Source organism: Zosterops lateralis (assembly GCF_965231275.1).
Source record: "Zosterops lateralis genome assembly, chromosome: 4".
Taxonomy (NCBI): Eukaryota; Metazoa; Chordata; class Aves; order Passeriformes; family Zosteropidae; genus Zosterops; species Zosterops lateralis.
Genome location: NC_139765.1, coordinates 5,547,118 through 5,570,969, shown reverse-complemented (window position 1 = coordinate 5,570,969; position 23,852 = coordinate 5,547,118). Strand labels below are relative to the sequence as shown.

The 23,852-nt window shown below is 42.0% G+C and overlaps 1 protein-coding gene across 1 annotated transcript in view; it reads right to left on the bottom strand.

Annotated features, from left to right (window-relative positions):
• The window catches only part of LOC310908498 (potassium voltage-gated channel subfamily KQT member 1-like), a 410,512-nt gene that overhangs the window by 183,481 nt on the left and 203,179 nt on the right, over positions 1 to 23,852 (bottom strand). Inside the window, exon 13 of the mRNA XM_083859598.1 lies at positions 3,191 to 3,266. Coding sequence (XP_083715724.1) covers positions 3,191 to 3,266 — 76 coding nt within the window. The remainder of the gene's footprint in view (positions 1 to 3,190; positions 3,267 to 23,852) is intronic.

The window sequence follows — 23,852 nt, the reverse complement described above, 5'->3', positions numbered from 1 at the left end:
TGAACCCCAGGGATTGGCCCAACTCAGAACACTTGGACCCAGAATTGAATGTCTCTGAAGACCAAAGATGTCTGGTGACAGAAATATTGCTTCTTGAGGAACAGGGAGGACAGATGCTCTGCATAAGCCAGGAGATTGCCGCACGTGGGTTTTGTTTGTGCTCCTTTGTCTTTTGTGATACCTTCGAGATCATTAAAAAAAACCCAATTCAAATAAAAAAGGACAGATTAAAAAAAAGTAGGAGAGTAAAAAAACTGCCACCTGCCCAGCTATATTCCCATCCTAATGAGAATTCAGATGCTTCTGCCAAGCTTCAGTTTCTTGTTGCAATTACTGTGGCCAAATTTTGTAACAAGTCTAGAGAATTTGCATAAAGTGCTGTGGTTATAAAAAGTGCAGCACGGTGAAATTTTAGCAAGTAAAATCAATGTGTGTGTGGAGGTATAAACTCAAATCATGGCCTGTTGGAAAGACGAGAATTTTGAGAACCCTTATGGGAAATGCGGGGCAAGATGTCTCCCTTTTTGGCTCTGACTCAAGAAAAAAAGGGAAGAGAAAAAAGCAAAGGTAAACTGCAAATCTAGTAATTGGAAATTACTGAAAACAGCTCATTAGTCATCTTGTTGTCTGTTTGCACTCTGTCACAGCCTCAGCCAGAGCCATTAGCATGCACCACTGCACACATGCATTGAACACCTCCAGTATGTGCTGGAGTCATGCTTGGAAGGCAGCCACACAATCCTAGAAATTTCAAATGAAAGTGTGGAACTGGAATGGAAACAAATCCTGTGAAATTGAACGAAGAAGCAAGAGCTCTTCGTGACAAAATGCCTTCCCTGCACTCAGCACTTACCTGCACCAATACTTTCAGAAGAGTTGTAGCTTTGGAGGTGTGTGTGTGTGTGCATTTGAGTACATTTGGGAGCAGAGACTTTGCAGGGGAGGGAGGTTTCAGCTTTCAGCTTATCGTTTGGTTTTTGGTTGGTATTTTTTTTCTCTCCCCCTTCCCCAGCTCCACATTTTGCAGACGCTGACACATCACTATTTCTGGCCAGAAAAACAGCCTATTGTCTTCACCCCGAGAAGCAGTGCCAGTATCACTCTTTAGATGGACTAGTGGGGGTGCCTGGAGACCATTTTGGCTAAATCCCGTGTCCTTTCCTTTGGACACTCTCTATATAAACACCATGCATGGCGCAGAGCCTGGATGTGCTGGGGAGTGTTCCCCTCCCCTCTCCCCCATGGGCTACTATGTGCATAATTAATTCTACTCATTCCCAGTGAAATTTCTTTTCCCCCTCAAAAGAAGTGCTCTGTTATCCCTTTTACCAAGCCATCAGCTCTGAATCCTACAGTTGTAAAAAAGTGCTGGACACTGCAATCTGCCTGAGTCCTCTCTGAAGCTGAGTAAAAATATCCCCCCAGCTTTCACCATCTCCCCCTCTTCTTTTTCCATAAAGCTTTAGGTCTGGGCATCTCATGTCCTGCCAAACTTTGGCACAATCTCCTGTCATGTTTTTATTAGGAAGTGCTAGAACGACACAACTGAAGCCAGGAGGTAATGGGCTTCCAGAGGAGTGTGGTAAATGCAGCACTTGAACAACTCCTTTGACTTGCATTCTGTTCATAATCCCAAATCCTGGTCCTTTGAGCTCAGTATTCCACATTTAGCATGCAAAACTAAACAATTTTACCCAGCTTTGAACTTCCAAAATCCAATTTGCATGGGGAGTTCCTATAAACTGTATTTCATGGCCCCAAGAAAGGAAGAAACAAAAGAGTATTCCTTCTTCTTCTTCCCTGTCACTGACTCACAGAATTCTCTCCATAGATTGATGAAATTCAGTTTTTAAGGCTTGGCATGACTACTACTGGCTGACAGCTCCAGAAAATTAGGTTTCTGGTGGTTTGAAATATCTCAATTTTTAATCTCATTTATAAACTGTATAAACTGATTTTATTTTACAGAAGTGGTGTCTCTATTTCTCTATTTTTTTTTTTTTTTAATTTCCCATAGTGTTTATCTCTCTGGTATATTTACAATAAAATCCTGCTCTCCTGTTTTTTTGCTGAGTTTAACAAACTGACTTCCCCTAGTCTTCTTTCAAAAGGTAGGATTATCTGAAGATACACATTTACATGAGATTAGGAAATATACAAGATGTTTTATCTTCCCTTATTTAGAGTCTTCTGAGTGCTGGGATCTTATCTCAGACTTCTATCCTTTGCATTTAAGTGCTCAGCTCTAATCAAACTTCCCTGACATGTAGCTTTTTGATTTATTTTTTTAAAACCTCTTCAAAAGGATTATGAAAGGCCATTAACCTGCTGTGGATCCTCTCGGACAAAAAAAAGCATGGACCTTGAGATGGAAATAATGAGGGCTTTGAAAATCAGTCCAGAAATTAATTTTTCATTTCTGCGGCATTTCCAGCCCATGGATGATGAGAATGATGATATCACATTCCAAACAACTTTTATCATAATAAGTCTCACTAAACAGGCAAAATGAAAGAGCATTTTCAATGCAGAACATTATGTCTGAGTACTTTGTAACCTGATTGAGAAAATTAACTGAACACTTCATAAAGACAGCAAATTTCTAGAAGGCAGATGCTCCACAATTTTATAAAATATGGCCTATGAGGTCCCTTTCTTGGAAATACTTTTGGAAATGTGGGTCACACCTGTGAAAGCAACTTTGCCTCCACAGTACTCATCAGTGAGGGCTATTGATCTGTCAGCCATACACAGCACAGGACTGAACATTCCCTAATTTGATCAGATGATTGATAACATTCTTGATATGATCAATATTGTTGCAGACACCCTGACAGGGTTTTTTTTCACCCCAACACCAGTGTTTTCTTCACTTCTGCTAGTGGATGGGTAAGTATTGGTCAGTATAGTTAAACAAACAGAACCCTGAAAATAAGCACAGTAAAGAAAGAGAAGTAAAAAATAATGATGCTGACTTCACAAAGTCAGAGGTTTGCAGCATACTACATCCATGGATCATTGATCATTTTATCCACACCATTAAAAAATCCACAAAAGGTGCGAGCCCAAGAACATCAAAAATACCTTGTGACTTTTTACAACCATGTTCACCAAGACAAGTCCACTCTGAGTAACCCTTTGTTGTCATACGAGCTCACGAGATGCACTTGTGATTAATCCTGCTGCTCACCTGAAATTTCCTCCTGGCCACAAAATACTGCATCCTCCTGATGACTTTCACAGCTGTTCTGTGTGCTTCAGTCAGCCTGCCAAGGAACACAAACACAGACAGACATCAGCTGGGGAGGGCAGGAGAGAGGAAAAATGTCTTAATGGAAGATGTTGACTCCAAGCAGCGAAATCTACAACTGTGTTTTATCTTTACAATGAAAAACTGCAGAGTAGTAAGCTGTGAGTGCATGGATTCTTTGTTCTGCTGCTTTGCCTTCCTGCAAATTGTGGTTCTAAGTATTCAAAACTGATAAGTGAGACAATGAAAGCAGGTGTACAAAGATAATACATGTGGAAGGGATTAGACAGGATTACTGTCAATGCACACAACTGGTAGCAGTTTGAAGAACGTGAAATGTTTTTAGAACCATGAGTACATTCCTTATTTTGCATTTACTCAGTGTTTGCCCATGAGCTCTATTGCACAGAAATTAAGTCCTTTAAAAAGCACTTTGAAGGAAAGAAAAATCAAAGTGTCCTAAAAAAAAAGTAAATAAAAATGAGCCCAACACATCCTCTCAGTACACTTGTGTCTTCCTGTAGTGGTATTCAAACACAGAATGGAACATTTTATAACTCAGCTGTATCACTTCACCTAGAGAATCTTGCAATTGCAGAACATTGATTGTGCCACTTGGCAGGCTATTAATGACCACACCTCTTCATTATGGTGAATCTTGGCAGGGTAGAGAGGAAGCAGGACCATGGTAATTATAAGAATGAGTATTTTCTTTAAGGACTGACTCCTTCCCCATGGACTCCTGTATTCATTCAAAATAAGTGAACTAAAGGAAGCAAAATTTTATTGCTGGAAGCTGTATTGTTGGGAAATCTATGTTCTATATGGACATCATCCTTGAAATGTGATGATAATCCTAGAAAAGCTTTCCAGCAAGAGTCTACTGAAAACAAAATCTGCTGCCTCTTCCCCGTGTGTTTGGCTGGGGAAAAGGAAGTGTTGGCTTGATCACCTACTTGGGTGCCACAGTTTACAGACAAAGTCTTTAAAAAGTGGAAAGTTTCCAGTGGATTATTTCAAACTGAAGGAAATAAAGGCTAAACAAGCAGGGACTGTGTTGTAAGAATTAGCACACCAATTCATTTTTATAATTATTCTTTGGGGAAAACAGTGCTTGTCATATAACCATAGAATATGCTGAGTTGGGAGAGACCCATCAGCATCATCAAGTCCATCTCTTGCTCCAATAATCCCACCCCATGCCTGAGAGCTTCTGATCAGGTGAAGATGCCACAGCCACAGGCTTTTAAAATAAGCTTTCTTTCTCTTTCCACTTCAAGTCCCAGAAGAAGATCAAATACATCCACAAACAGGTGTCTGTCCTGCCTCTATGCCCACATTTCATTTATCTGTGTATATCCATGCAGATGTCCCCATAAATACACTTACACATGCAAACACAGAGGAGGCACAGCAGGGTGAGCACGACTGACGAACCACCTTTGTGGTAAACCATCAGCAGCACTGCTGAGGAGAGATCTTTACATTTTTGTCAGCCCTTCAAGGAGATTTCAGAAGTGTCACTGATGAGCTAGCAGCAGTTTAGCCTGCAGGACCTTTATTATGGTGAAAAAACAGCTCTCAGCTTGACATTCAGGGCCCCAGCTGAGCTCCTGTGCCTGGTGTGTAGAACAGAGATGACATTTTGCATGCAAACAGCAAAGAATTGATGGAGAAATACTTGTCAGCCCCTACAACTGTTGGTTTTTTGTTTCTTTTTTTTTTTTTTAATAACCAGAAAAGAATCACAGTTTAAGGCCCAGGGGTTAGCCTACCTCCCTTGTGTAGCAATTAAGATAAAAACTTGAAAATATCCCCTAGAAATAAATGATGTGAAACTTCATATATACACTTGAGGGATTTTTTTTTTTTATTAGGCTAATCCATATGAGATGGTTCAGGCACTGTTTAAACAGGCTTAAATAGAAAAAATTAAAGAAGTCAGAGATGGAATCAAACCAAGGCAGTAATTTAGTCCTATTTCCCCTCCTTCAGCAGAAATCAGGACTACAGAACTTTTTCCACTGTGTTATCAAGCTCAAGTTTTCAAAATCATGCGACTGAACTCTTGGAACTTGATGCACAGCTGAACAAGCCTCATTTTTAGAGAGAAAAGTCATTAATTTGTGAAATACAGATGAGAAGGTCACCCAACTATCATTCCAAAGCACTTGATATCATTAAGTTCCAACTGGCAAAACTCAAACCAATCTCATTGGGAGAAAATTCTGAAATAGAAGTGACTGCTTAGATTTGATGGTCACTAGTGTTAAACTGAGAGTCAGAAAGGTGTGAAACCTGACTTTGATGGGAAAACAGCGTGAAAAGGTGCAAATCATAGACTGAGACTTATGGATAAGTCATTTTAATTGCCCCAATAAATCCCCATGGAGCACAGCAGCTGAAGGTGAGATAAATTCCTGCTCTGTAGAGCAAGCAGAGCTATCCTCCTCTGAGGTGAGGGACTGGAGCAGTGTGGCCACGATCCTAAACATTTTTTGAGATTTAAGCTGATTTTCATAGGTTTCTGACCACTAATGTCCAAAATGGATATTTCCAGTTACTACTAACCAGGTTACAGTTAGCCCTGATTGTAGCCCAACATAAGGTTTAGCCCTGCTAAACCTTATTTATTATCCCAAACCCCTGGACTGGGAGAAACTCTTTCAGCCTTGAAGGTGTCGCTTTGCCACGTGCCAGAAACATCCACCAGGAGGGAACAAATGGACAGAGTTGCTCTGGGCTCTGCTTTGGTGGTGCACAGGAAGAGCACAGCACCACTTTTGCAGCAAATCTCCAAATATTTTAGGATAAGCAGCTGGCGAGACAACACCCTGATGGGGGTATGATGGACACCACATTTACACACTCTTTCCACATGGCATTTTCTATGGGAACAACACACAAAGGGCCACATCTACACAGGGATTGTGGTTTCTAACTCCCTGGGGAGTGAGGATTTAACTCCTTTCATAGCCTGGCTCACAAATAGTAGGAGCTGAGCACTTGCTCTAAGTAGAAACAGGAGTGGGTGGGTGCCCACACTCTGTGCCAACAGAGCAGCCAAACTCTCCTGCTCTGTGCACCAGAGGGCAGTGGCACACACACACACACACATACACACACACACACACACACACACACACACACGCATGGAGATGCTTTCCAGCATATTCAAAGCTTTAATTATTTTAAAAAATTCACCCAGAAACCCAAGCTTAAGCTCTTCTCACAAGGATGGAGTCCACACTGAGGTGGTGTGGGTGGTTAGTATGGGGTGGGTTGTTTTTTTGTATGTTACTCTCAAAAGAATATAATTAGACCTTTACTGGCACACAATTCCATGCTTTTCCATCTTTTAACCTAAACAACAGTGAACAAGGTTTTGTCAAAACCCTCCCTTAAAATGCTTTGTAAAGGAGAACAAAATGACATTTGAACAGAAGTGATCTGGCTTTGGGCAAGTTATAAGCACATAAATTAATAATAGAAGCTTGCAACATCTGTAACTATAATGGATACCACGAAAGGTCTACTGAAATAACATATCTTTGGATCCATAAATGGAGCTGACATCATCACTAACTGGGTCTTCAACAGGACCCAGGGCAGAGTGTGCTCCTTACCTCTCTGCTCAAGGATTTCTCAGCAGGATGCTTGATTTTAAAAGGGCTCAAAACTATCTTTAATTACAATGAGTCCTTCCTAGTTTGGCTCCTGGGCTCTCACTGTGGTAGGGCAGGGAGGAAGGGGAGCGGGTGGTGGTCCTGGATCGTGGATGTTCACACAGTTCCTCCCCACCCTGGTGGGATGTAAAGAATCACTTGGCAGCTCCTCCGGAAGGGCTGGGGAAGGGGAGCCCTCCTGGCTGGCTCAGCCTCCCCTCTGCAGGTTCTGGTTTGCCTGTGTGGGTGCAGAGCCTGGTGGGACAGCTGTGTCCCCAAGGGCCACTGCAGGCTGGGTTTGCTCCCCAGCTCTGGGCTCAGACAGCACTGAAAGGCATCACTTCCAGTTAAAACACTTGGATGTATTTAAGACTGCCTTTTTTAAAATTATTATTACAAACTGCAGGAAGGCTGTAGCTTAAGCCAAAGAAGCCAAACATTTTTTTTAAAACAATTGAACCAGAGGAGAAAATAGAGATGATGAAATCCAAAGCAACTGCAAAAACTATCTCACAGGGATTTTTTTATAATCTTTCTTTGATATAGCATTCTGTTTTTTAAAAGCTGGTGTTGACCAGTTCAAATGTACTCTTTTTCTTCTTCTGTATGGAGCCTGATAGTTTCCAGCCTAATGTGTTTTGGAGCAATCAGGGAATATTTTAAGTGAAAGAAGATACCTAAATGGACCCTAAAGCCAGGCAGAGTTACAACTGTTGCAGGCCTTGCTGAGGTACATCTCAAATCTCCAAACAAGCCTGTTATCAGTGGGATGCATTTTCAGTCCAGCAGCATTTTTTAATCATTAGAGTTGACTTCAGTGTAGGGATCAGGGAAGAGACTTTGTCCAGGCTGGGCTGCAGGGTGGCTGCAGATAGTGGAACGTACATTCCAGACTGCTTTTCCTGACATTTATTCAGGTGTCATGAATTAAAGGAGTTATTCAATGTAACATCATGAGTTGGGGAAAAAAAAGGCCACTTCAGCAAGGTCAGTCATAGCTCTGTCCCAGTTTGCAAAACTGGTTTGAAGATACACACTCACAGTACTTGGGGTACTGCTGAGATTCACTCACTCATCAGATTTTGATTGTTTAGCAGGAAAACACATCCAGAATCACACTAACTCTGTTTTTGTACTGGCCTCTGGATGGCTGGTAATTCCTGCCCAGAGTAACATACTGCTGTATGGATCTGGTCTGGAGCTGTCCACTTGGCTTCAGTTTCTAAGCCAGCACAAACAGGGACTAGATCAGTGATGGCAACTAAAATGTACAGAAGTTACTCGAGAACTCAGCCCTCCATCTGCCTTTTTGTTTTCCCATCACATTTGATAAAGATTATTCACTTTCCAGCTCTGTTTCTGGGAAGAACACTGATTCTTAGTCTGAAATTTTAAATTTTTTTCCATGTGCAATTATCCTAAATGGGCTGAGATTTTGTTGGTAAAATTTAAAGGAAGTCTTATTTGCATTGTAAGCAAGGGAGAAGAAGGGTGGGAACAGAGAAATCAGAAAGAAGATAAAAATTAGAGAGCTTCCCCCAGGCAGATGCAGCAGTTGGTCCATACGCAGTCACACCCACAGTGTGGACCTTCTATTGCTGGAGAAAAGTGGTGGAGAAAACATGGTTCTCATCACAAGGGAAAGGAGCTTATGTAATGTGGTTTTAAAATTGAGGGAAGCTGCAATATCCAAATTTTTTAAAAAATCACCTTCCCTATAAATGAAAATATTATTGCCCTCAGCTAAGCCAAGCCAGACAAAATGCCTTGAGCCTTTTAAACGCCATGAGTTAAGAGAAGGTTGCAGCTTGAGTCTGACATGCAAACATCTGGAACTGTCAGGCGATGATTCTGATTCCAGAGCTCATCCCCAGCCAGGAGCAGCAGAGAAGTACAACATAAATATAACACGAGAGGGTTCCAGTCTTGTAATATTTCATCAAAGCCTTGTAAAGAACAGATACTTCTGGAACATTTCCACCACTTACACGATGGAAATTATATAAGATGCTGTTTGCACTGAAACCTGAGGGAACATTTCAGAAAATGTTGGCATGACTTCACTTTTCCCTTTATTCCTAATCACTGCTCCACCTTAAACCTACCTCATCTCTATTCTAACCATATCCTTACCTGAACCTTTTCAAGCCCGTGTTTGGCTCAAAGCTACAAATAAATTAGGATTGGCTCCTCTCAAAACAGAGCAGCCTGGAGGCCTATTTGGCTTCAGCAGGCTCTGCTGACAGGCTCAGTTTGTGAAGGAATGCTGCAGACTCTGCAAATCCCTTCTCTGCAGGTACAGTCCCAGGTAGGAAAGAGCACAGAGGGTACAGTTTGTGAGGGGCTGCTTTCTGGGATCTGGTTTTTTGCTGAAGATTTTGTGGCACTTGCTGTCTTCACCCACCCACCCATCCCATGTACAATGCTGCCTCTGAATTCATTCCAGAACACAGCTGCCTCTCCTTCTACCTGCCCCTCTAACCTGACCCTCCCTGAAGTGAAAATGGGAAAGAAAGCAGATTTCCTACAGCAGGGAATTTGGGGGCAGGGGAGACAGTGCAGGGACAGGACAACGGCTCTGAGGGCAAACTGCCAGGAGAGGAAGAACTAGGACATAGTTTAGAGGCAACAACAGGCCAGACAATATATTGGCAAAGGAAACACCACTGAGAGAAGCAGCAGCAGCACAGGGTGATTCCTTCATGTGGTCCAGGAATAGAATAAAGTGAGTAAAAATCTCCTGAAAATGCTCAGAGGTGGATGTAACCTGCTCACTGAATGTGATTTAATGAAGAAGAAAAGCCCCTGAACTTGGAGTTGTTTTTCTCAACTGCAGACAGTTGGAGTTTTCAGTTACAAGTTTGTTCTGTAATATTACTAAGTGGGTTTATTGAGAAAGTAGGAGAAAAGCACTGTGTTAGTCCCCTGCTAATTAAAATGCATAATTAAAATGAGTAATTAAGCTTACTACAGAATGCTCTTGTGTCTGGAAGCCCAACTGCCCTTGAACAACAACTCATCTGCTGAACTGTTTCTGAGAACTGAAGTAGCCATTGGATATTGTGGTTACATCTTTCCTCTATTTTTTGTTGGCAGCAAAATAAAAGTCCCTGGTCTCTTTTCTGCTATTTTATTTCTTCCATTCTTTCTGCAATGTCAGAAAAAACAAGATGATGTCATGGGGATGTCTTTTCAGTGTGGAAATGAAACCACAGAAAGATTTTCTTTTTTTTTCCTCTGACCAAACAGCTTCTAGAAATTGCCACAATAACTTCCTGTGTTAGTGCTGACCATCACTACTGCTGGTCCCAGGACAGGTGAAATGCTCCTGTCTCCATGCCAGTTCTCATTTGCTTAGAAAATACCCTCAAGCCACAAACTCCTTCTTGGGATGTGGACAGATGCTGGCAGATCATGACACATTTTTATCCCACTTATTACAACATTCACTGATCCTAGTAGCTAAGTATTTTTCATTTTTTAAACTTCTCTCTCTTTAAACATTGGTCTACATCAATTCATCTTTTAAAAAATGCTTGCAGACCATCTGGCTGGTAAAAGACTGCAGAAACAGCCATCATCAAGTCCAAACAACTTCCCAGAGAAAAGACACCTTTCTGGAATCTGAATAACCTTCACATCTGTGCAGCACAGGAATGGAACAGCCTTATTTCATAGGTTCTGGTTTGCTCACTTAAAAAAAAAAAAAAAAAGCAACAATTCAAATTAATGAACTTTAGGATTTCATTTTCCTCTTTGCTGTATTCAGCATTTATGGGAACAACGTGGTGTTGTTAATATACACCAATGACTGAGCGCTGTATTTATGCCTCAATGATTTTCTGTCATGAGAATATAATGCCTGGCAAAGACTGATTCTCTGAAATACCAGTTTGTTTGGGGTCATTAATCTTAATTCCTATCTTGCCTGAATAGGAACTGGATAACAGTCAAGTCAGGGAATAGTTCTGAGAATTAAAACCTCAATGGCTTTTGGGCTGCCCAAGGCTTTGCATTTCTTTAAAAAAATACGTAATTAATTAATCTGCACCAAGTTCTAGGGAGAGACCCTATGGAATAACGCAAAATGCTTCTTGTGGTTTTAAAAACCAGAAAACCAGTGGCTTTTGGCAGGATCTTTTCTTAGTAGTTCTTGTGATTTAGTAGTTGCAGCAGGGGCTATGGAAACACAACTCCTGGTTTCTCGAAGTGATTGATTTAACTGGCCTCTGTGTTTCTGGGTGATCTTGTTCAAGTTCCTTTACCTGGCTGTGCTCTAGTTTATATGTCTATAAAATAGGTGTAAAACCTGTCTAAGTCATGGAGGTGCCATGGGGATTTTAAGGCAATTAGCAGTCCCAAATGAAGTTGTATTTTATTTATACAATGAGTCAGCAGAAAAAAAAAAAAAAAAAAAAAAAAAAAAAAAAAAAAAAGAGAAAAAAAAAAGAAAAGAAGAGTAGCAAAAATGTTTATTCCTTAATGGTGATAAGAAAGAAGGGATACTGATCTGCAGGCTTGGGGTAAACTGCCAAGTCACTGAGCCCTGAGCAGAGACTGTTTTCCAAAGCATTTTCCTCTCTCCACCTTCCCTGCTCCTCCTCTCCTGAACACCTGGGCAATCCATGTAGGAATTGGTTCCTTGTTCACCAGATACCCAGCAATGCAAGGCACCCACAGCATCTGAAGCCAAACAGGACCATTAGATCACAAATGTGACCTGCTCCACAGCGCAGGGATTGCATTTCACACAGCTGCCCTTGCCCTGAGCCAAAAACCTTGTGTAGGACTAAAGTAACTTTCCAGAAAGGCGTCTGGCCTTGATAGAAAGACCTTTATATACTGTTTAAAAAGTGCCTTATTTTTTATTTAAATTTGTCAGTATTCAGCTTCTAGGCTCCTCTCTCCAACTGGAGTAGCAGAGCAATTTTATCCTTTTCCAGCCCCGTCTTTATTCCAGGGACCTTCAGGGGTGCCAGATGCACTGCCCATCCATGGCCTGGCAGGGAGACCAGACTCTGGTGTAGGGAAGAGAGAGTACAGAACTGCTCTCTGTGGAATTGCAAGGGGAGACTGAAATTCTACTTTTTTTTTTCATTATTTTTTCTGCCTGTGGTTTAAATCATGCTACCAGTAATTACAGAGATTCCTAATGGAAATGCTTAGACTGGCTAGAGTGGAGAATGAATGGGAAGGTCTGTGTTAGAAAGGGAACACCAGCACAAAAAGGCCTATGAGGATGGTAGGTGCTAGACCATGCTAGACAGCACAATTATGAACAGATTTTGGAAATACTCAGTTCAGGAACACAAAGGAAAAGGTTCAGTCAGGAGCTGAAAAAGGCCACAAAGAGGTGATGGTCGGACTACACAGAACCAGGCTGGAGTCTTCAGACACTCTGGTAAGAAAACAGAGTAGAGGAAACAAATCCTAATCATTCCCAGAGGTGGCAGAGCACAGAAGAAATAAAAGATCTTGGTCACTGTCAGCTCCCAGAGGCAAAAAAGGTTTGCTGGCACCTGGGATCCTGAGGAGGTTCCAGCACAAAGACTCAGTAGAACATTACATGGCCCTCCACACAATGGCAAGAAATCTTGAGCATCCTTGCTGGATGTACAGCTGGGACACAGGCTGGGGGACAGGCTGCTGGGGTGCACAAGAATTGTATTTGTGAGTGCCTGGTTATGGGATGTGAATGGCTGAAACTTGCCATCTTCAAAGAAAATAACTTTGCCCTTGGCTAGCATTTGGTATCAGGCCTTGGGACACAACAACCAGTTTATAGCAGCAGAAAAGACCCTTGAAAACTGGTTCTCAAATGGATCTCCTACTTGATCACCTGCAAATTTGCCTTTTAAAGGTCTTCTCAAAGCCACATATATCCTCACAAGGTCCATGCAAACTTCCATCACAACCCATTTTGAGCTCCAATGCCACTTTCTACAAACCCACGTGCCAAGAAAGGATATTGCTTTGCCACTGGAAGAACTGCCATTTCCAAACCACACAAAAATCATGTATCTTTAAAAAGAAAAAAAAATTAGTGTGCATGAACTATTTTGCAGACAACAGTGATCATACTCATAGAACCTCACAGGGAACTTTACGTGACCACAGACACGTATTATTTTTCCACCCTGTATTTCATGTAAGAACATGCATAAAAATCCTACAGGTCTCACTTGCCTAATAGTGAAAATATGCAGTGCTTATCAATAGTTTACAATAGAAATAAATATCTTGCTAAGGGTTGCAAGCATCACTTGTGAAAACAATCCCTGAAACCAGAAGTTTTGCTGAGCTGCTCATTTCAAGAGATTTCATTTGCTCATTGAGAAACTGCTTTATGTTCAGAGGTTGTGCATTTCTTCTTTACTTTCAGGAAAAGATGCTATCTCTTGGCATTTTTATTTTTCTGGCAGACCTTCAGCTCAGCCATTGGATGAACAGAAGGAAAGTGTTCATATACCAATTGCTTGTGACTTACTATTAAAGAACAGGAAAAATTCTGTTTTCAATGTAAGTGAGGAAATCTGTGCCTTCATGCTCTGGGGATTTCTGATTTTCCTGTCTTTGTTTCCATCCTAACACAAAGGAAAAATACTTTAAAAGTCATTATGAAACAAAAGATCCTGAAAGCATTTGAACCTGAAATGATAATATGCTTCAGTTTTCCCCCCTCCATTTTAAATGCGCTCTTGATTCCAAAAAAGAAATATTTTATCCTCTTAAAAAATGAATACATTTTATCTGGTTTATGCCCTTTCTCTTCCCTGTAGCTGGGACTGTTCCCTGCAGACATACCCTACACTGCATCATCTGGTGCAGAATGAAGACCACATGTCTCAGAGAAGATGTAAACTGGTTTTCAGGATCCTACTGAAGAATGGCAAATCCATGCTACGAATCCCATGAAACATCAAACCATTCTGGGAAGACGCAGTTTAAATATTGGAATGGACTTTGACGATTTTCCACTAATAACAGTGTCCTGAATTCTGCCTGCATCGAGTGAGTTTTGTTTGCACTCCTTCTGTTACAAAATTAAATTAATAAAACTTCCACTGCCCGCCAAAGTTTTGTCATGGAAAAACTCCATTTTAAAGTGGATTTTTTCCCCTCTCTTTTGAAAGATCATCAACTCTTTGTTCACTGAAAGTTATTAGCAAATGAGTATCTGATAGAAGCAAAAGACAGCCATTTACTATTGAGTGCAAGAGGTGATCTAATTAACAGGATAATAGCTATTAGTGCTTCAAAGTCTCAACCTTTTGGGTTTTTATTTTTTCTGTATGCGTTTTGTTCGGGTTTTTTTTAATTGGGCCCTGAGGATGCCAGTACTTCAATCAAAAGTGTTTCTAAATAATTATGCACTCATTTAGGTGGCTAACCACCTGAATTGCTGTAATTAGAAGACTTGATATAAACAATTAATTATGCTAGCACTGCTGAAGGCTGTTTTTAAAGATCTAGATACAGAAATATGTTCAAACAAAGAAAACCTCCAAAACAAGGGATCTTTATTTCATTTGACACATGCCCACGGATTGTTCTCTGACAACAATCTGAGAACTCCTCTTGGAAGCCCTGTGTAAGAATGAAATAAAAACTGGGAATGATGCCACGAAGACTCCCACCAACATGGAATTTTTTTTTTAATCCAAGGAACAGACATATAGAAATTGCCTCAAATCAGCTTTATCTTCTCCTTGAGCAACTGGTTTTATTTTGGATCTGAAGAAACTTACTGCAGAGATGAGGCAGCAGCTCAAGTATTCATGTACTCAACCCCAAAATTTTCGGTGCTCCAAAAAGTGAAATAGGTCATGACCATCTGTGGATTTGGAGCTGAAATAAGAACGTGCTTCTTCTCCTCTAATTTAATTCTCTTATACGGAAGTTTCCCAGCATTCTGCTGTCCTCCAACAAGTCCTCACAGCATCGAGCTGGCTTGATAATGAATTACAGGTGTAGTTTTCTAAAAGTTCACAAACCTATAAACTTCAACCCCGTTCCAAAGGAGCTTGACACAATTTATCTTTTTGCTTGGCTATTATGCAAAAAGAAACTATGCAAAATCTCAGGTTTGGCATGGATTCGAAACAAAACCACTTGAAAGGCTGCAATTTAAAGTGAATTTTCTTTGACAATTTCAGTTTGCCCAAACCTGAAACTCAAAAGCAAACCTCAGGGCAGAAGTGCAAACCAGAAGAGATAGAAATCAACAGACGTTTACACAACACTCCATGAATCAAAGGTACCTGACTTCACACGACATCGAGCAGAGGCTGACAAAGCAGGAATCAGACAGGAACATTTCTGAGCATGATCTACTTCACATTTAACAAAATAACTCATCTCTCCTATTACCAGCCTTCTAACCACGAAGCCTCATAATCTCAAGTTTTAAGCTCTTCTTCCAATCTTAAAATTCCTATTGTCATCACTTCAATCTTAAATTTTCAAGCATCATGCTGTGAGAACTCCAGGGGAAATAAAGCCATTTTATTCTACCCAAACCCATCTTTAAATGTGTTCTCTGTAGAATAATCAACTGTGTCTGATGAATAACTGGTAATTTCCCTGAATTATAAAGTGTCACAGGCATAATCAAGATAATTGATAATGGACACTTACAGCCTATGGAGACTCTTGAAAATGCACAGGAAGTTTTTAAAAAATACATCATCCCTGTGTGTTGTTTTTCAAATACCTCAGGTTGGATTTTGAAACTGCAGTTTCCATTCCTGGCAGCTGTAAATTTAAACCCTGAAAGTGTTTACACACCTCTCCTACACCTTCCAAAATAGCTCTTTAATGGAAGTACCTGGGGAATGGGGAACTAGTTAACTTTCCAAATGAGTGAGGAAAAATACCTGCACAGGCCAAGATCTGTTCAGAATTAATGAAGGGCTTGATTCTGCAAACCCACATCCAAGTAATTCTGTACATGAGTTATTTCCCTGAGAGCAGAGGCTGTGGACAGGTATCAAACCATATTCAAAAATAAAGTTTGCAACATGGCAGCCTGATTATGCAATTAAAAATGGTGTTCAGGGAGTGTTCCTCAGTTATTTATCCTATTTCTGCGCGATTTTATTGCATATTTTCACATGGTTCATAAGAATATTGGGCTTTTTGGAGACAGACACATATATATAAAAAACCCCACATTTAGTTCACTTCTATTTGTTAAGCTCTTTGGTAAATTTCAGAAAATAATTAAACATGCACTAAAGTACATGCAAAGCTCTAGGTTGCGAGCATAAATATGGAAAAATACAAACTTGATTTATAAGCTCAAAATAATCTCTCAAGAGTGATTTAGCCATAGTTTTAATAGCATGAAAATGACTAATTTAGGGTCAGGAGTAATTCAGTTTTGACTGACTTGGCAATCCTTTGTTCTCTGGGTCATGTAAGTGTTGAGTAAATTATAAACCTGTAATTCTATCCTGAGGTCAAGGGACTTCAGAACTGATTTGATATATTGGTCTCCTGGAAAGTTCTTCCAAGGCCAGTACCCGCTAAACTGTGTTTATGAGTTGACTGCATTAATAACTGATAGAGTCACATAATATTAGCAGAGGTGAAATTAACCCTTAAAAAGAAGAGTGTGTTGAAATTGGGATTTTTGAATGAGAGACTGGCAACTCAGACATAGCTGTGAGTAGTCCAGTTTCTACATAGTATTGAAAAAAATAAACATGACTGAGAAAAGGTGTAGGTGTTTGACTTCAGGAACAGAACCAGACTGATTATTTTGTGAATGTTACATGGGATAATTCTGGGTTTGTGAAGCAAAACTATTACATTTATATATTACACGGGACAAAAATAAACAACTACTTTTACAGATTATGTCAAAAGCATGAATACATTAAAAAAAAAAAAAAGCAGCTGCTCATTTAATTCAGGCTTTGCTCTCTGCCATAATACTTGTTGTTGAAAATCTAAAATGGGATATGAAATGAGGTGTTTTCCATTCAAGAATTAAGTATTCATTATAACATCACTTCTTAATTTTGAACATTTTAATGCTTCCAAATGAAAGCCATCACACTACTAAAGAAATACCGTAAAGCCCAGACAAAGACCCTTGGCTATTCTTTCATCATCAGGTAAACATTAAAGTTAATGGTCCTCAAAGTGTTTAGGGTTATTTCTTCTGCATGACATCACAGTCCTGAACTTATTAGTAAGGGGTATATTCAGATTATTCTGTTCAGTTCTGATTTAAAAGAAACTCACTAGTAATCACAATCTGCAATCTTGAAATGCTTAAGAACAATCTGGTGTTAACCTAGAGCACTCTTGTGAAAAATCAGAATTAAGTTCCCCCCACCTCCAAGCCTGTAGATTTTGTATGAACGTTAGTATCTCCTGGTAACTATGAATCTTTCTCCTGGACTGTCCTTGGCTATCTCCTTCCGCTGCTTTCAAATACCTAGCAAGAGTACTAACTTCAGTTTTACTGTGTAAAAATCCAACAACTGTTTAGACTAACCATCAATAAACACACACCCATGTTAAAGAAATACCAGCACCAGAATTAAAACTCCTCAGACTCTTCCCACAACCAATTAGAGCATTTGACCTGCTCACACAGTAAGAACCACTATGAAAAGAGGCATTATATTGTTAACAGTACTTCAGGCCCTTCCCAGGTCCTGTCCCTGGTCCCAGAGAGCAGAGCTCAGGGCCTGCCCCTCCTCTTCCCCTCAGGAGAAGCTGTGACTGCCATGTCTGCCCTCAGTCTCCTCCAGCTGAACAGACCAAGTGTCCTCAGCTGCTCCTCACAGGCTCCCCCAGGGCCCTTCACCATCCTTGTGCCCTCCTCTGGACACTCTCTGATAGTTTAATGTCTCTCTGATATTGTGGCATCTATAATTTCACACAATATTCCAGGTGAGGCTGTCCCAGCCCAGAGCAGAGCAGGACAATCCCTCCCTGGCCTGGCTGGACCTGATGGACCATCCCAGGACAGGGATGTCCCTTCTGGCCTCAGGACACTGCTGGCTCATGTCCAACTGGGCACTGACCAGGACCCCAGGTCCCTTTCCCTGGCACTGCTTTCCAGCCTCTCATTCCCAGTCTGTCCATGCCCCATCCCAGGTGCAGAGTCCAGCTCTGTCCCCTGTTGACCTTCACACAGTTGGTGATTGATGCTCAGCCCCGACAACTGTAGAGATCTCTCTGCAGGGCCTCTCTGACATTGTGACAGCTCCTCCCAGCTCTGTGTCATCAGAAAACTGACTAAGTATTCCTTAGGGTGCTGCATCCAGGTCATTAATGAGGAAGTTGGAGAGCAGAAGCCCACTAGTGACCAGTGCCAGCCTGGTGTCACCCCAGTCACTGTCACCCTTTGTGCCTGAGCTGTGAGCCTGTGGCTCACCCATCACATAACACAGTTATCCAGCTGTGTGGGCTGCACAGTTTGTCCAGGAGAATCCTGTGAGGAACAGCATCAAAAGCTTTGCTGAAATCCAAAAAGATTCATCTCCTGGCTTTCCTGAGATGGCCAGATGGGTTACCCTGTCATAGAAGGAAATCAAGTTTGACAAGCAGAACTTTCCTTTCATGAAGCTGTGCTGGCCGTGACCAATGGCTGTGTTGTCCTCCAGGTGTTTTTCAATCCCTCCCAGAATCATCTTTTCCACGATTTTCCTGGGCACTGAAGTGAGACTGATGCAGCTCTGTGAATTGACTCAGAGCTGAATCACAGGGATGATGGACAGAACAGGGAGAGGAGGGATGTGCAGCTGGAGCAGAACCTGCCCATCAGTCATGGACAGAGAGCTTTGTGTTGGCTCAGCCTCAGCCTGACTTGCTCCTCCAGCTCAGTGACGCCACGTGCTACAACAGGCACTTGACAGCTTGTGAAAAATAGGTGAAGCCTGGCAGGTTTGAGAACCAAGTGCTGTAACTGCATCTGGCAGGAGAGGAGGGCAAATTAGCAGTGAAAACAGCCCGTGCTGATTTGAGAACGAGGGCACTTGAGCTGGCTGGCTGTCAGCTGGCTTACATAAGTATTATTTACATTATATGCAAGGTAGAACTCATCTCCTTATGCTGAGCTCAGGGCACTGGCACATTCCTCGCTGAGGGTCAGAGGGAGTTTAGCTCAAGTTTAGGCTTTAACAACATCAGCAGAAGGGTGAAGGCTTGAAGCAAGGATTTAAATCTGGGTTTAAGTTGCATTACAAACTTCTCCCCAAATATTCTATGAGTAGCAACTTCTGACTGTTTACTGTGAAAAGCAATAAATTTGAATGGATGATGTGTGGGACAGAAGATTTAGTGACTAAAGGCTGCCCTCTGTAACACAGAGAGTTCCTAAAGTTGCAGTCACTGTTTTGCCTTCTAATCCCTATCAAAAGCCTCTTCTTAATTCTGTATTTGAGTTGTTTGGAGTATCAGTACTACAAAATAAAATTTCAGTTTGCTAGCATTTATCAGCTGTATTTTAAATGAAAGTTGTTTTCTGGGAGATACTGAAAGAAACTTCCCTCCCCCCTCCTTGTAGATAATACATACTGTATGGAGAGTATATGCTGTATTGTATATTTTCTATAAAAACATTACATTTTTTAACTTCCTTGGGACCATGTATATAAATATTTGTACATGAAATTATAAGATAGGCTTTGAAATTTATGCCATAAATTTCTGTTAATGTTCTAAAAATATTTGTGCAAGCAAATGAAATTGCAGTAAAATATTTTACTACAGATCAGTCAAAGGTTCTCAAAACTTTATCTTCCTAAAAAACAATCTTTCAAGCTATAAAACAGACTTCCATTTTAGATATCAAAAAGGCAAATTTAACCAGCTTGACTTGATTAATACCAAGCAGTTTAACATTTGTGAAAACACTGAGATCTAAGGTGAAATAAAGTCAAGTTATAAGCATTTTGTCTTATTACCTATAGGTTTTAATTCTGTTTTCTAGAAACTTATACTGTTAGAGGCAAACGACAGTGGATGGGGGATTATGTGCATATTTCCTGTTGCAATTAGCACTAATGAGAGCAGGATGTGTTGCTCAGCACACAAAGCTCCAAGTACACAAATTGTTAATAAATCTGACTCCTCACGAGCCAGAAAACGAATGGTGCATTCAGAACGATGTGTGGTCCCAGATGTATTTCCTAAGGAGCTCCATGGGGTGTCCCAACACCTCAGTCAGCCCCACCTGGAGACTCCCAATGGCTTTTACCACCCACAGTGGGAGCTCCTGGGCAGTGAGGGAGAGCCCTGTTCTGCAGAAGTCCCTTTGATGGCAGCGGCTTTCCCTCAGGAAGTTTCCAAGCAGCCCCCAAATTACAGGCACAGCATCAACAGTTTTTCTCTGTGTCTTTATGAAAAGCTGTTTTCCCTTCTCTAAATCCCCGCCTAAAGACCACGGTGAGGTGGGCTGGAGTCCCCAGGAGATCACAGCTTTCCCAGGAGCTCACAGCTTTCCCAGGAGCTCAGCATGGCTTCAGACACCTCTGAGCCCACCTCACACTGACACCTCACTGCCAGCATCCTGGCCAGCCCCAGCTCCCCTGGGATAAAGCTCCTCACCACGTTCTGCAGCCCCTGCTCCCCACCCTGCTCACACTGCCTGATGCCTTGGAGTGGCTACCTAAAACAGGGGCTAGATAAGATTAAGAGAGTAAAAATAGGTGTTTGTTAAAGGCCATCAATAGGTACACCTTGGGCAGCCAAAAGCCTCTGAGAGGCTGCACACCAGATGGATCATGAATTTTTCATACAGATATAAGTTTGGTCCATTCACATATCAGGGGTTAATCCTCCAATTACAGCTTTAGGTAATGAAGTCATGTACCCCCAGTTTGCTCCCCTCCCCATTCACTTTTGTTCATATTTTTTGGCGCCTGAGGCAGTGAGGTGTCCTTGAGTCCCAGGCCAGAAAGGAATAATTTTGTCTGAATAAAATGGGAGAACAGCAGCTGACAGGCTACGGAGCTTTAGAGTTAGTTATACACTAAAGAATTGCAGGATTACAAATAGATGAAAAATATAAAAGCTAAAATCATAAGACACCACGACCACCTGCAAATGCCAGCTGCCAAAGCTTGTTCCCTGCCCTGCCTTCTCTGCAGGAATTCCACATCCCTGGATGCCAAAATCCCTTGGGGTCCCTGTGCTGCACACACTGAGAAGTTGCCCAGTGCCAAGGGAAGAGCACAGAGAGATTCATGGGCTGTGGGCATAGACACAGGTTTAAGGATTTACTCCAGCAATTTATTAATCCCTGTGAATCTTTTAGAGGTGCCCAAATACTTTTTCCTCTCACAGCATTAGTGTGTTGCCCAAGAGATGGAAATAGTTTTCCTTCCTCTCATTCACATGTCAGCAGCAAGCAACAACTCCTTGGGCTTGAGTCAATTTTAATTTTTTTTTTAGGGGGGGAAGAGAATATTTTTTTTCTTCTTTTCAGATTTAACACAATTTTCTTGTGTTTCATGTTTCATCTCTAAACACAGCAAACTTAAGGCCATCTCAGGTGTTGCTCAAAACAAAAGAATCAAGAACACCAGCAGTCACACCCAAATTAGAGACAGATCTCTAAAAACCATATCTCTACATAGAGTTTTTCTGTATTCCATTGCATTGGATTCTGGTAAGACAGGAAAGAGAAAAAAATTGTTATATCCTATTTTTCTGTATCTCCTTTCATGTTGGACAACAGAACAGCTCTACAGCTAAAGTCTTGACTCGAGGCTAGGATGTCCTGTGTCATCACTGCTAAAGTACATTTTTGCTTATTGAACAACAGCAAATGCATTCCAGAAATAAAAATTGTTGATAAAAATTTAAAAAATAATGTCAGAGTGGCAGCACCAACCAAGAGAGTTTAGGGAATGCCATATATTAGGTAGCTTCACAAATTCAGTTGAAGCCTCTATGCATTACCATTATACGAGGATTGGTGAAGTTTTCAAAATGAGTGAAAATATATTCAGATATTTTCTTCTGCACTATATTCAGCAGAAAATGGAGAAAGTTCACTACAGTGTCCCTTACCTGATTTATGTTGGCTTTTGCAGTAAAGTTCAGGTGACTGCAATTTTTTTTTCTTTAATTTTTTATTTTTAATGTAAAGAAAAGACCATGCAGTAAAAATAGCACCCCAGTAGGGAAGCTTCAGTTCTTGTATTCATTTGAAATCTGGGTCACTGCACAAACATTAAAATAATCCTAAACCAGAAAGCCCATTCCTACAGCCAAAGAAAGGTGGTGGGGAAATTAAGTTCCTGGGTTGAACTAATAAAGGTGGGAGGCTGAAACACTTGAAGATGGACTGGCCAAGTAATTCAGCCACTGACCCGCCTCAGCTGTTAAGGAAAAACTGAAGCCACCATAGCTGTGCCTTTCTCTACACATGACAGCACATTGCAGAGTCAGCAACATGAAAACTGAAAACATTGTGTGTCAAAGGCCTGAGGTAACGTGTATATCACCCATTCCAAGCAAGAATAATTTGTACCAAATTGGGAGTTAGGCTAGGCTTAGATGTCTAGACCTAGATATCTGTGTATCTTTGCTGGTGGCAAGAAGCCAATGGCATCCCGGCTTCTGGCAGAAACAGTGTGGCCAGCAAGAGCAGAGCAGTGAACTGTCCTCCCCTGGAGGGCACCGCTGAGGCTGTACCTCAAATCCTGCACTCAGTTTTGGTGCCCTCCCAACAAGAAAGACATGCAGGTGCTCGAGTGTGTGCACAGAAGGGGAATGGAGCTGGGGAATGGTCTGGAGCACAAGTGTGATGAAGAAGGGCTGAGGGAGTTGTGGGTGTTTAGCAAAGTGGAAAAGTGCCTCCCGGGGGACCTTACAATTCTCTACAGGTTGCTAAAAGGAGGTTGTGACCAGGTGTGGGTCATTATTTTTGCCCATGGAATAAACCATGTGACCAGACTGGGGTCATTATTTTTGCCCATGGAAGAAACCGTATGACCAGAGGAAATGAGCACAAGTTGTGCCGCAGGAGCTTGAGATTGGACCCTTTCAACAAAAAGGGTATCAGGCTTGGGAACAGGCTGTGCCAGCAACCTCAGAGAGATTTCAAAGTCATGTGGATGTGGCATTTGGGGACGTGGCTGATTGGTGGAGTAGGCAGTGTTAAGTTGGCAGTTGGACTTGAGTGTGATCTTCAGGGTGTTTTCCCAGCGGGAGCAATCAGAGATTTAAGTGTAGCTCAGCATGGAGTCAAGGCTTAGACTCAATGATCCTCAAGGCTGCCTCCCAACATGGGTATGTGTGAGATTGCCAAGGGAGGGCAGCTGGTAAGAAAGACAAAGGAAAGAGCAAGAGAAGTTCTTGGAAAGAGATTCACTCAAAGGCTGCCTTACGCAGTCCCCAGGGCCACTGTGAGTGGCTGAGCTGGGGTGGGGACAAAGGGCGGGGCTGGCCTGGCTGTGGTGTAGTGTGGCACCTGTGACATCACGGGGGACATGTCACAATGGGGGCAGCTCTACAAGGCCCCAGCAGGTAACGCCGGCCCTGTATTGCTTGGGCAAGCGGTGAGTGCACACGTGGTGGGGAGGCTGGGATGGGGACAAGGGCCGGGGCAGAGAGGCTGCACCCGGGCTTGGCTTCTCCCCCTGCATGCAGGGCCAGCCCCTCATGGCAGAGTCTTGAGCAGAGCACCGTCCTGCTCCTGCTGCTGCTGCTGCTGGTTGGGCAGCGGGACAGGCCTGGCTGCTTGCCTGCTGTCTGGGGCCCTGTCCTTGGTGCCCCCAGACAGATCCCTGGCATTGCTGTCCCTGCACTTTGGCCTCTCCCAGCCCCAGTGGTGCTGTGGGCTGGGGGGAAGAGGAGCTGCAAATTGGCAAGAAGCCAATGGCATCCCAGCTTATGGCAGAAACAGTGTGGCCAGCAGGAGCAGAGCAGTGAGTGTCCTCCCCCGGAGGGCACCGTTGAGGCTGTAC